The 14,219-nt window shown below is 32.3% G+C and overlaps 1 protein-coding gene across 2 annotated transcripts; it reads left to right on the top strand.

The window, feature by feature from the left end:
- On the top strand, positions 1-7,670 carry LOC130809808 (uncharacterized). 2 transcript variants are annotated; one of them, XM_057675618.1, is made up of 2 exons: positions 1-444; positions 5,787-7,670. In XM_057675618.1, exon 2 carries the CDS (start codon positions 6,467-6,469, stop codon positions 7,256-7,258), a length of 792 nt encoding a protein of 263 aa, XP_057531601.1. In that variant the 5' UTR covers positions 1-444; positions 5,787-6,466; the 3' UTR covers positions 7,259-7,670. The 2 variants fall into 2 exon arrangements, with proteins under 2 accessions (XP_057531601.1, XP_057531602.1); XM_057675619.1 differs by having other exon boundaries at positions 6,464-7,670.
- The last annotated feature ends 6,549 nt before the right edge of the window (positions 7,671-14,219 follow it).

A 14,219-nucleotide genomic window follows, 5' to 3' on the forward strand; every position in this document is an offset into this window, starting at 1 on the left:
CTTTTATGTACTTCAATATCAACAATTTCATCCACTACATAAATTTTTATGGTGTTCAAATCTCTTAGGGACGGAAAGAGATGTATGTAAGCATTCTAAGCTAATTTCTTCTAATTCTTTAAATTTATATTAATCAGAATCATCCCTTTCTATATCTGGGTCTTTTCTTCTTCATCGAATTAGCGTCTACCTTTGTCTCATTACAATCTGCCAAAAGTTTGTCATCCTCAAATTCACTATCAATCCGTTCACTATAATTCAATTACCAAATCTCATTCATACATAATATTTAACTTTTCCGTTGGGTTGGACCATACTTTTATGTAAAAAAGAATCCCCATTTGCACCTCCAAATTTATGATGAAATTGTGGTTGGTACTTCTATATGTGGATCTGCTTCAAGCAATACAAATTATAGTCTGGACAAGGAATTGAAGAACTTAGGTACTAGTTTTGAATCCCTTTCTTTTACATTTCAAATTCTAATTCAGATTCTGGAATTGGGTTGAGACTTGTTCTTTCGTTTTTTGGGATTTCTTGGAATCTTTTCTTTAATTGCTTATGTTAATTGAAGGTAATTTGCTTTAAAGTAACTATCTTTATACTTCAATTTTTCATGCATGCTTCTTTTATTAATTTTTTCAGGGATAGGATGTATTTGTTATGGAATTTGGTAAATGTAATACTAACAATGTTCCATTACCCTAACCTTCAAACAAAATATATGTTCCATTACCCTAATGATCTAAGTTGGTGTTAATTACTGGTAATGATAGTGGAAAGTTAGTGTAATTTTTGTGGAAAATTATCTATCTCTTCACAAAATTCATTCCAATTGTAGAGTGCTAATAGAGTTCATTCCATTACCCTAATTACATGATTCATTTTATGAAATTTTACATTATAAATCATTCTCATTACCCCATTTTGTAAATGTTGGGCTGTCAATATTTGTGACGAAATCATTGTAATACCAAAGGGGCTATTACCGATTGATCCTTGATTGCAATTATCATTACCAACTTACAATAAATATAAATGCTCATATATGAGGTACCATTTAGTAAATGTGAAAAAAAAGGAAAAATTCATTGTTTACAAAGGTTTATCACATTTGGATGTACAATTTGGAGTTTTGGACTATGCTTAGAGACACTTCATTTTTCCTCTATGATTACATGTGGGGGAGGAGGGGGGCAGGAATTTAATTAGTTAAAGAATTTTTGTACACAGTTATTGACTGTTGTGTACTCATATTGGGAAAGAATTTGATTGTGAATCAAGTTGATAGAAAAGGATGTTTTTAGATTTGGTGTGAGCGGGTTAATGGTGGTAACAAGGAAGCATATAGATTGGAGAAACAGTTGGTTTGATCTATTGATTTGGGTGGGATAAATTGTGAAAGAAAACATTTTATGAAGAGTTGTCGAATGGAATTGCTGTGGCAGGTTGGGGTTAATAAGTTCTCGAAAAGTCAGGTTATTTGTATCAGTTTTGTTTATGAAGTAGTGAATCTTGGAGGAAGATTGAGTATGAGCTTGTTTGCAGTTGTACACCTTGAAACCATGTAGATGTTTGAAATTTTGTTCTTAGCTTCTCAACTTGAATTTTAAATTTCATATGGTTATGTATAAAGCTTTATAGAAGTTCTCTATACTTGGAAAAGGTAAATATATATACCTTCTCTTGTCTTTGTTTCTTAAATCTCAAGGCTTAGAGTTATGTGTAATTTTCTAGTTGATGGCATAGAATATTGTTGTTCATGAAAGGCTATTAGAGTTATCAAAATAGACTATGGGATAGTTTTTCCATGATCAAAAGAGAGATGGCAGATACTCTTGTGTCCCCCTGAGTTTGCTACCAAGAATTTGATCAAATACTTAAAATTAGTTTAGTTGTTGGGACAATAAGACAAAAAATTTGAATTATGTGGATGGTATTAAAAAGGACAAGAAATGCATGGATGATAAATGATGAAAGTGGTGGGACATTACCTATAAAAGGAAACGTAGTAAACTCAATGGGACGGATGAAAGAGGAACATGTAACAAACCGAGGGGAGGGGGGGGGGGGGGTGGAGGCTGTAACGAATAAAGGAGTTTTAAATATATTCTAGTATGTTTGCAGTCATAAAATTGACTGTTATTTCAGTACCAGTCATACAACAATATTTCATTTCCCTAATAGCACAGTGTTGACACGTTCCATTTCTGACACGGCAATGCTATACGTTGGTGATTATTAAACTAAATTAGTGTCTGTATGTTTTTTTCTTATGACACGACAATGCTTTCCAAGTTGATGATTATTAGACTATTACCTATCTTCTATTGTAATACTTTGAATTATAATCAATAATCATTTACGTTTAAATTTATTTCATGCAATTCCTACAATTTCTCTCTAATTTGCTACTGCTACTGCTTTGCCTACACACTTATATTTATGTACAATGGCTTTTCTACTTCAGTACAGACTTGTTTGTCAATTTTACAAAAGTATAGGAATGCAGGAAATGCAATACTGATATCTTGATATCTCAAGTCTGTTCACATTCACATACTCAATTTGGAAAGAATTTCCATCCTCTATAGTCTATATTTAGGACTGCATGTATCTTGTCTACTGTCTTCATTCAAGAAACATATCCTCTTCACAGTCTGTTCTTTTTCGTTATGGTAGTGCTTCTCTCCGTCTACTCATCTACTTCCTCCATTTATAATTAATGACTACACTTTAGTTATGAATATACAATGGAATGTTGTCATTAATTAAATATGGAGGTAGTATATTATCTATGACAGGACACAGCTCATTTTTGCTGTTTTCAGTTTTTTGGGAGGAGTCAGGAGTGACAGTTCAGCTATTGTTTTTCTGAATAGTTTCGAGTAAGGTTGAATACATCTTGGCTTGGAAAAATATTGCCTTGCAATAGGATCTACGTATTAGATAGCTACATATGTTGAAGTTTTGATTTATCGGGAGGATGTAATTCAAGGGTCTTGCTAAAATTTGGAAGTTGAAATGGGTCTTCCTTTGTTGTGATGATTTTTCTTCGCTGACCTCATGGGTTGTGATCTTTTTTTCTCATCCTCCAACATTGATCTTGGCACCTAACAACGTAAATTTGTGTCACTAGAAGTCCTAGCCAAGACCTTTAATTCTCTTAGGTAATGCTTTGTTGATGCATTTTATATATTCCTTAACCCCCTTTCCTTTTCTCAATTCTCGTAAATCCCCAGTTCTCCACACTAGAAGTCCTAGCCCCCCAAGAGTTTCACAAAGTCCGAATCTCCCCACAACTTGACCACTAGAGGCACTAACACCACCACCACCATCAACCCAACTAACTGCCTAATCTCCACCATCGGTGACAACTCCAGCTTCTTCCTACCTTACACTGCAACCGAAAGGAAATCCGCCACCACAACTTGTAACTTGACTCTGCATATGGATGGTATCATTCAACCCTGCACAATGTTATTCAAATTGCAATCCGGACAATTTTAAGATCTTAAATACACCAACCCTACCTAGTTGACTCGAAAATGAAATTGGACCTCATTAAAATCGTTGAAAAAATCGTTAGAATCGGTTAAAATTGGTGAAATCGCGATTTTAAACCGATAATAATTTTAGCAAAAGTCATTTCAGAACTTAAATATCTAAAATAATGGGCCAGCTATAGATATAAAACCCTAGCCAACTTTCATAACAGATGAAACTCAATTTGAGGCTGGTTTTCACCATTGTTGTCTTCTAAAAGATCTCTCTTTGCCATTGTATTCAACCTTCTCCAACCTCTGCCATTTTCAACTCAATTTTCTTCTCTATTTTTGCTCATTCTACACGCCATTTCTTTCAGTGATTGTAAGTGGTTCTTCCTTTGATCTTTCTTTAGTTTTGTTTGTAAAAAGTGCATTTTTAAAATTTTCACTTCATTTTGTATTATCTTTGTCTGGTAAGAAAATTCTTATAATTGATGATTTTTTTTTAGGATATTCTACATGGTAGACATGAACTATTGCAAATGGCCAGTGGTAGCAAATCTAAAAAAAATTTCCACGAAATAGCACTGTACTTTGAACATTTTGTACTTTTGAACATTAAGCTACAGTAACATTACTAACAAAAAAATGTTTGTTTTTCATTATCTTGAGAAATTACCTTTTTACCCTTGTGTTATTTCATTAAAACACAATAATCCCTTCTCCTTTATTTATCTTCTTCCTCTTCCATTCATTTTCTTTCAAGTTGATTTATATTCTTTCAAGTGGTAGCAAGAGATGTAGATGTTCAAGATGTACAAGATACAACTCTCTGTCTGCACGAACTACAGAACCGTTTGTGGAAACATGATTTTGGGATCAAGCAGAAAAGTATGCACTTTCAAGTTGATTTGCATTCAAAAATCTTGAGTCTCCTCCATCAGAAGCACAAGTAGAAGGAAGTGCAATAAAAACTCAGATTCACCTTCATCTTGTTGGATAGATGATAAATTTTCATCCCCACATAATGCTTGTAATTCACTCATGAACTCTGATTGTAAAAAACTCTATTTAATGAAAGTGATACTCAATTAGAAGACCATGATGATCAATAATATTACAACCTTGTTAAACTTTGGGTCCGATACAACTTAATCATCCAAATTGAAGGAAAATATTCAAGAAAACTCAAGGCAAATATAGTTATGGAAGAGTGCGTAATTTCAAAATAGCAAAAGACACCAATTTTGCAATTTTACAGCGTTGTGATTTTTGGGTCAATGGAAATACGGAATACCAAGTTTTCCACAATTAAAACAATGTTATTTCAGGAAGGAAGTATACATCATCATGTACAAAAATACAAATTAAAAAGCCAAAACTGACGAACAAATGAATGCCCACAAAGGATATTCTCCCCAATCAAAACAAATGAATGGCCACAAAGGAGGGTTGAAACTAAAATTTCCTTCTTTTGGTTGCTGGTGCTTATATGGCTCTCTCTTCCATCAGGGTTGCTTTCTCCTCTTTACTTCTTAGGTTGTACAAAAATTCCAAACTGATAATGGGTGAAAGAAGATGAATGGAAGAGGAAGAAGATGAATGAAGGAGAGGAAGAGGAAGAAGATGGATGAAGGAGAAGGGGTTACTGTGTTTTAATGAAATAACACAAGGGTAAAAAGGTAATTCTCAAGATGACGGAAAACAAACGTTTTTTGGTTCATAATGTTACTGTAGCTTAATGTTCAAAAGTACAATACTATTTTGTGGAAATTTTTTAAAGATTTGCTACCACTGGCCTTTTGCAAGAATTCATGCCTATCATGTTGAATATCCCCTTTTTTTTATTTTGATTTCGTTTTGAGGAAGATGCAATTTTTATTGTCTGAATTTGATGTTTGATTTTTGAGGTTATGTATTACTTTCTCCAATGTGTTTTATATTTTTGTATTGCTTTTTATTGGATTTGCCATTATTGTCATGATTTTTGTGATGTTTGAGGTTTTTTGCTCTTATTGTTTGTTTCTTTTTCTAAAATTGTTGTAGACTCAATCACATAAATACTCAATGTTTCTGATTGTGAAATTGAAGTTTTATTGTGGTGCTACTGCCAAAATATTGTAAGATTGTGGTGAAATTTTAAGTATTATTTTATGATCATTTTATGTTTGGGTGTTTTTTGTTAAATTATTGTGAAATACTTTGATAATAGATGAATCTAAGTGTTCTTTTACAGATAAAATGCCTCAAAACTAAATACAAACATCTATAACTAAAATCAATCTGCAAATTTTGTAGAATCAATCGATTTTACGATCCGATTTCATGATTCGATTTTGTGAGCTGCTTCCAATTCAAAGTAAAATCCCGATTTAACAAACTTGACCGTGAGATCTCCACCTCTGGAGTTTTTGTGGTCAAATTTGAAAGCATTGTCGCGTAAGGTGACGATGGTTAAGCAACACTGACTATTGTAGTCGAGGAGCATCTGCCAATTTCTGTGATTGTTACGTTTCAGACAAGGGGTGTGTGTGTTCAAGAGAAGGATGTTTTTGGCATTTTCAAACAGTGGTGTCATGGATTGGTTTCGTAGAAAAAACTTAAGGGTTTTGAAACCTTACAGATGCTTTAGTTAAACGACATGGATGTATAAGGACTGGAGGGTATCTTTGTTTCCTTTCCTTTACCTTTCTTTTTTTTCCTCTTCCCTGTGCCAAACAACCCCTAAATAATAAGGGATAATTGTTCTCTCCGCAAAGGGTCAATCTTTTTGAAATCCTCAATATCGATTACTACTTGTCAGATAAGGAAAATGTTCAACATTCTAGCTACTAGTAACTCGTAGAAAAATGTAGATCAGTTAAGTGTTGGATAGTGAATTCAGATTTTATGGTGTGCTTTCTCCTATGCTCCATTGTTCGAACATTTTAGATTTGCCACGATGTATCGTTAATTTCTCCACCTGTGTTTTATAGTAAATGTGTGAGCTCTCTGCTGCTGACGGATTTGTGGAGATAAATGAAAACTTGGGAGATATGATAAAGTATGTGGCAAACGAACCTTCGGTAGGATTGTACTACATCCAGCAGCATGCTCAAAATGCAGTGCCTAATGTCATCAGACACAAGAACAACATTTCGGAAAAGTCCCATGAAGTGAGTTTACACACCGAGGATTTAGAGGATTCGATTAATATGACAAAGACGATGAAACAATGTGGATCGCCTGTTATCGATGAAATGATTCGAGATATAAAAGCATCTCTAACCATAATGTCAACTAAACAGCCGGTTAGAGGTGTGATCAAACAGCGTAGTTCAAGTTATCGGATCGGTGCAAGCAGTTCTTGGGGCCCAGTTACTTGGGCTCGCACTACGGGTAATAACCAGAATGATGGCGAGGGATCTAATTATTACTTTTCAAGCATGTTCAAGTCTGCTAAAGACAAGGCTGTCAACTTGAAATGGTCACAAGTTCCACAGCTTGATGTGACGCAGCCAAGACCGTTTGAAAGCAATATTTCTACTCAGGTGGAGGAAACTGATGAGCTACCGTTATCTAGTCAGGTTGAAGATGAGACAGTTGAAGGCAGTAATATATCAATGGATGGAAAATCTCAACTCTTATTACCAGAAGAAAGAGAATATGACGAATTTAAGGCCAATAAGGAAGCCAGATTAGAGGAGTGGCTGGAAGGTTCTGGCGGCATTCATGAGAGTAAGAGCGATGATCTTAAAGAGTATGGACATCATCTGCTCGACAGTTTATGATGTCCCAATATCTCACCAGTTCACCTGATTAATTTGATGGTTTTCCCGAGAGATACGGGATTGTAGGGATTCTATGTCTGTACTGCCTGCTACTGTATCTGGATGATAGATTAGTTGCATTGTGTTGTACAGTTTAGAAAGTTTTAAGGCGCATTTGTTGTCATTGTTGTATTAATAAGCGAGGACGGGTGTAGCAAGAGTGGTGCTCACCTTGACCTGTGTGGCCGAGTCCTTAGGTCAATCAGTCAATCCTGATTACCGTTGTTCATTGGATGAGTTGCTCACTTGGTTATGGCATTCCAAAATGTATGAATAAGGTTGGAGTTTATTTTACTTTGTTAAAGTTGCAATATTTTCTGCATTTGTTGAAGATATTGAAGGATAAAAGTTTCATCTTTGGTACAACAGAAAATTGTTCTACTCAAACAAATCTAGCAAGGAAGATGGGCATTCTTGATCCCTAAATATGTATTTTAATGTATGCTATAATTAGACTTGTGCAATAGGCTGAATACGGGTCAAGCTCAATAAAAATGGGTTTGATCGGGCTGCAACAAGTCGAAAAGAAAATGGGATTAAACAGACTGAATTTATTCAGCCTGACCTGTTCATATTTGATCCGACCAATCAAATTTTCTACATTATGTTCTGTGCTGGTGCTAGTTGATCTTACAGATCCTACTCATTTGATTGCCAAGATTAATGGAATTATGGCAGGTGAGATGGATTCATGATGAGATAATTTCCACTTGATTTACACTTGAATTTTAAAGTGATTACTTATAATCTTAAATGATCAGTTTGATCTTAAAGTGATTAATATAGTTTTAAAATAATCACTTATAGTTTTAAAGTGATTATTTTTTATAGTCCGAATGTGATCATATATAACTTAAATTAATCACTTACTATTTTATAAGTGATCAATTGCAGAAATGGATTAATTGTATGTGTATGTTTTATTTTGAGACGGTCGCATACAAAGATCCAAATCTTGTATGAGATAGTTTCACCCTTAGACGAATAATCATATATAGGTTGAATAGCCCAACTAATATAAATTACACAAATTTTTATAAGAGATCATCTCTAATTAGGCTGGCCCAAAACAAAAAATATAGAGCAAGTTTTTTGGTAGGCATTAAGAATATTGTAAGCAAACATTTAGAATATTGTAAATACTTAAGTACTTACTCGGTGGACATTAAGTATATTGTAAGTAGGCATTAATGATATCATAAGTAGACATTAAGGATATGCTAAGTAGGCTTGTAGGCTAAGTTTCTCGGTATACATTAAAAATATTGTAAGTAGACATTTTAAGTACTTTTTCGGTGGGCATTAAGTATATTGTAAGTAGGCATTAAGGATAATGTAAGTAGACATTAAAGATATAGTAAGTAAACATTAATGTTTAATGGGTTGTGCCTGAAAGACGTCTCTCAAAGAGACAGTCTCTCAAGAGACCAACTATATAAATTATTAGCATGTTTTTATTTTAAAGTTGTCTTAGCAAGAGACTATCTTAAGAACGAGATACACTGAGTATACTAATGATGCTGCTATACAAGTGCAAGTGTGCAACAACAATGTACCGTGCTATTAAAACACAAATTCTTGTAAGAGACAGTCTCTTAGACTATCTCGAATTGAGCCGGCCCATTATATATTTTTAAAATATTGTAAGTAGGCATTAAGAATAATGCAAGTAAACATTTAAAATATTAAAAGTAGTTATTTAGGGTACGGTAAGTAAGAATTAAAGATAATATAAGTAGGCATTATAAATACGATAAGCGGACATTAATGTTTAATGGGTTGAACTTAAGATACGTTTCTCAAGATACTAGCTGTTATTAAAAACAAGGACAAGGACAAGTGGTGTCAACTTGGTAAGGCATGAGTCATGATAATAGAGGGCCAGGCCAAAATCCAAAAGATTAGCAAGCTACGAATATGTACGGATGGGTACAATGATTCATACCTACATCAACTCATTTTTTTAATAATTGCTCTAATTAGCCCGCCAAATTTGCTAGAATAATGAAAGCTATGACCATGAATTTTAGATTTACTGAGATCCGCTTTTGAGTTCGATTTTTTGAGATTTATTGAGTTTAGAATCGGGTTTTACAAGTAAAATATGAGTTTTGCTTGAGTATAGGAATATTAGATTCAGACCTGATTTATAAACTTGTTTAAGATAAAAATGCCCTACATCCATTCAAAATCCATTACACAACTCATTAATTTTAGACTCATTCCAATCCTATCCTTTATATTTATGTGGACTCAAATTGAGACCCAAATAGTGTTAAATCAAATCTTTAAAATGCTTAAAAGCTGTCATAGTGAAATATAAGATAATTTCACTATGAAACATTTTAAAATTAGGCTGAATAGTTTAATTAATTGATAAAAATATCCACTTTTAATATTAAACACTCATTTTTTAATTCGAGCTCTTTATATGATCTTGTCTCACAATTAGACGACCTCATACAAAAATTGCTTAAAAAACTAAATTGCTAACCATTAAATTAAGAATATTATGAATTCATTTATGATCTAAACCCATTAAACTTGAAAAGTCTAAAACTATATCCAAAATTTACAGACCCTAAGAATTCTTCGAGTCTATTTGAATCAAACAAATTTATGGATTTGATTTGAATCTTATTGGACTGAACTCATCTATATTGTCAAATTAGGCTAGTCGTATAATTCAATAAGAATAAATAAAGAATGTGAATTTATTAATTACTCCTCTACCCCTGACCCCATGATATTGCACAGCACATAATTGCACAAGTATCAAGAAATTGGTGAAGACGTTGAAATTATGCAAGTAGGATTGAAGAAACAAAGTAGAAATACCGTCCAAAATAAAAATATTACAAAATGATAGACCACACAACCTAAAATATAAATGATAGAAGGAATGTTCATAAGTGATTTATTTTAAATCATGTAACCACCACCTTACATATGCACATACCGATAATATACAATATGAGTATATTAATTTTTTCAGAATTATAATTGGACAAAATGGTATACTAATAAATAAAAAAAATCCCACTAGATAAATTCTGCAGTATGCATCGATATTAAGACAATGTCGTTCCGGACAATATTTAGGCCTAGGTAAAAAAAAAACAGATCCTTATATAAGTAATTTTCGGTTCTTTTTTCTCTAACTATGCATCATATTATTTCTCTTTAAACATCACATTAATGTCAATAAAGGTAGTTAAAACTAATTTTTAATTATAAGCTAGAAGTTATTTATATAAATACTAATTTTTAATTTAACAATTAACTCAATTTAAATCTTTACTTGAATTGGATTATAAGTGATTGCACCTTAAAACTACCTTCAGAATTGAAATCTGAATATAGAAAGAAGAAAAAGAACCAGCAGATCCTCATAACAAAACTAATTGCAGGGAATATATCCGCGCTTAAATTATTAGGCCGTCATAATGACAACCCTGAATTTGGGATAATAAAATGCACACTTTAGGATTATGTGGGTCCGGTGGATCATACACAAGGAAGCACTAAGCTCAAAATATATATGGTGACATTTTGTCCTTTTTAATTAATTAAGGAATACTTAATTTTAAGTGCTTGGTTTAGGTTATGCGTTTGCATCATTATTTTACTGATTAATCTATGTTTGTTTTAGGAAAATTTCTGTTACGGTACCTAAACCTAAATAGCTAATGATGTAAGAATGACATGACTAAGAAGTACGACTATGGTGCTCTTACACGTCCCTCATACGAGAGTCATTAATATAGGTTAGAAGTAGAGTGTAGTACATATTTTCTTTATATCCGGCGATAAATATTCCACTTAAATTTAAAGGGTTGAGTTTTGTCACATTAGCTTTGATACTATGTCAAGGAACCAACTCAAAAAAACCTATAATTAATGATTAAGGCCTGTAATATGTTATATAATCTAAACTTATCCATCAATCACACTTTTTTACCTAATTTTTTTTGAGTTTTTACAGGGAGTGTTTGGCTGTTAGCTGTAGGCTGTTGGCAGTTGGCTTTTTCAGTTGGTTTGTTTGACAAGCTGAAAATGTTGGCTGTTTTGTTGGCTTTTAAGCTAGCTGAAAAAGCCAGCTGTTTGTAGAGATGTTTGGTAAATTTAAGCATTGGTTGTTGGCTATTTATTAGAAAAAAAGTGGGCAAACAAGATAAAAGCCCACCAAAAAAGCTAGCTGGAACACCTTTTTCATTTTGGTTTAAAAGTTAACTTTTCAGCTGCTTTAAAACCATTACCATTAATTGTTTTTGCTATTCGACCAACTAATAAGCCAAAAGTCAAAAACCAACAAAAAAAACAAAGCCAAAAACCATATATCAAACACCTCATAAAAGATTATATTAGTGGCAAAAGCTAGAGATCAGAAACTTTTATTTTACAGAAGTATGTTGAATTTTCTTCTGAGAATTAAATAGTAGTACTACTAATTCAAATAGAGATTGCAGGAAGTGACAAAATTAGGAGTAGATGCTTCATGCTAGTATGATGATATAGGATAAGGAAGAAAATTGAGAGGAGTTCATGAAGGAAAACCCTACTTGAGCTTTAAGTAAATTATTTAAAACGAATGGATGAGATTGATTGTGACACTAGTAAAATGACATCTTACAAATGAATCAACATAGTTTTTATACTTTATGAACGGCCCATGATCAATTATATTTTCAACAAGCATTACAAATATTAAAAAATAGATATTCTCTATGGTTATGGACTTTTAGACTAATTATTAAAAAAATGTCTCTCATTCTAAAAAATAAGGCAAATAAATTATATATTATAAATTTCAACTTTTGAAATTAATAATTATGAATAATATCTAATATATTTACATATTTAAGTTTATTTATCGAATTATCATAAGTATGGCCTACCATTTAAACAATAGAATTTTAATATTGTTACTACTTAATTTGATCAACAATTTAATTGAATAAACATTTCAAATTTAAAGTAAGTCAATATGAATATTTTCTGTTATAATTCTGATGAACTTTGACTAGTAAATAAATAATGGAGCATGCGAAACTAATCAATTATTATACATAGTACATATAATTGGAAAATTCGTTAAAAATAATCTTTATTCACTATTACTCATTTGATCAAAATAATGTATAGCCTTGGTTGATGCAAAATAATTCGTATTATTATAGTTACATATTCTTGTGAGTGGAATATAATGGATATAATGATGATGATAATTACATTCTCATAATAATCCAAAGTATATTTTTACTATAAAAATTACGAATATTTTTAGAAGATAAATAAAACTTCACAGTATTAATAAATGGCATTTCAATATGAAAAATTGAATGCCCTTTGATCAAGTGTGAATATTAATTCCTTATATTATATGAAGATAAAATACACTCAATTATTTTAGGTGATCATATCGTTTAATTACTAAAAATCAACTTTGATCTATTTACTTAATTGGATTAGTTTATAGTACTATTTATAATCAAGTCCTATAAAATCACAATTATAAGTACTGATCGAAAAAATTATACAAAATGACATAGAATATTCTTCGGTAATGTGGTGGGAGTTTATTGCATGGATTGATCGGAGTTTATTGCATGGTGTTAAAGCAAGTGCCAATAATCTTAATAACGACGGACTTTAAACATTTAATCGAACATGCTTTGTCTTGTACTTTAGAGGGGGTCGATAAAGATGTGTCGAATATGGGTGGTTTAAGGTTTGGAACGGTTGATGAGAGTTGTTTGATCAAAGCAACAAGAAGAGAAACAGACTGTGAGCGGCTCGACCAGGCGCTCGATCGAGCTATGTCTGGCTCGACCGGTCGAGCGGTGTTGGCTCGGTCGAGCAAGAAGTCCAGAACAAGTCAGTAGCTTTCCTGGAAGCACGCCGAGCGAGGTAGTGGCTCGGGTCGAGCGGAATTTCAGCAAACTACTTTGGATTCTGTTTTGGTCAGAATTTGTAATGTCTATGCAATAATGTGGTGCATTACTTCTATTGTTTATTGTAATGTTTATTGTCATATTTAATTGGGATGTTACATGTATGTTTATGGTGATTTATGAGGGAATACTAAGAGTGATGAATATCTTGCCTATAAATAGGATTCATCACTCATAGTAACATTCACCACAAACACACATATTGTTGAGAGGGCTATTGCATTGTTAGAAACTTGAGAGTGTTCTTACTTTGCTTTAGTATTTGTGATCTTGATAGATTGTTCTCAAGATAAGGGAGGTTTATTATATTTGTAATTGTTGAATTCATTATAATAAACTATATTTGAGGGGGAGGTATTTAAGATACCTCATAAACACTTGTGTTCATTTTTGCATTATATTTTCATTTGTTTTTCTTTGTTAAACCTCTTTGAGGCTTGCGCTTTCACATGGATTGATCGTGTGTTTTAATCGGTGAATTAAAACAAATTTTAATATATATTATGTTATTTGGAACATAAGTATAGATATGAAGAGACATTAATCTTCATTATGTCATATGGAACATAAAAAGGCATATGATGAGATATTAATCTTTATTATGTCATTTTAAACGTATTAAGGCATATGAAGTGACATGATTTTGATGTATATATGATGCACTTGTTCATCTAATATATTTCATACATTGTATTTTCCATTATAAGTGCATATTTTCTACATACACCATTCTAAAACCTAAAAAATAACAAGAAATTAAAGTGGTTTCTTATTTCGTATTATTATACATGGCGATCCAATTAGTGCTGGATTGAGGACCACCAACAATAGAGGAACAAAGATTGACATTCAAATATCTTCGTACAGTGTAGTTTATATTCGACTTTACAATTTGAAATTCACACGTCAATGATATGACATACTTATGTTAATAAATTTTTATTATGATATACTTGTGATTTTGGATT

Source organism: Amaranthus tricolor, chromosome 4 (genome assembly GCF_026212465.1).
Source record: "Amaranthus tricolor cultivar Red isolate AtriRed21 chromosome 4, ASM2621246v1, whole genome shotgun sequence".
Taxonomy (NCBI): domain Eukaryota; kingdom Viridiplantae; phylum Streptophyta; class Magnoliopsida; order Caryophyllales; family Amaranthaceae; genus Amaranthus; species Amaranthus tricolor.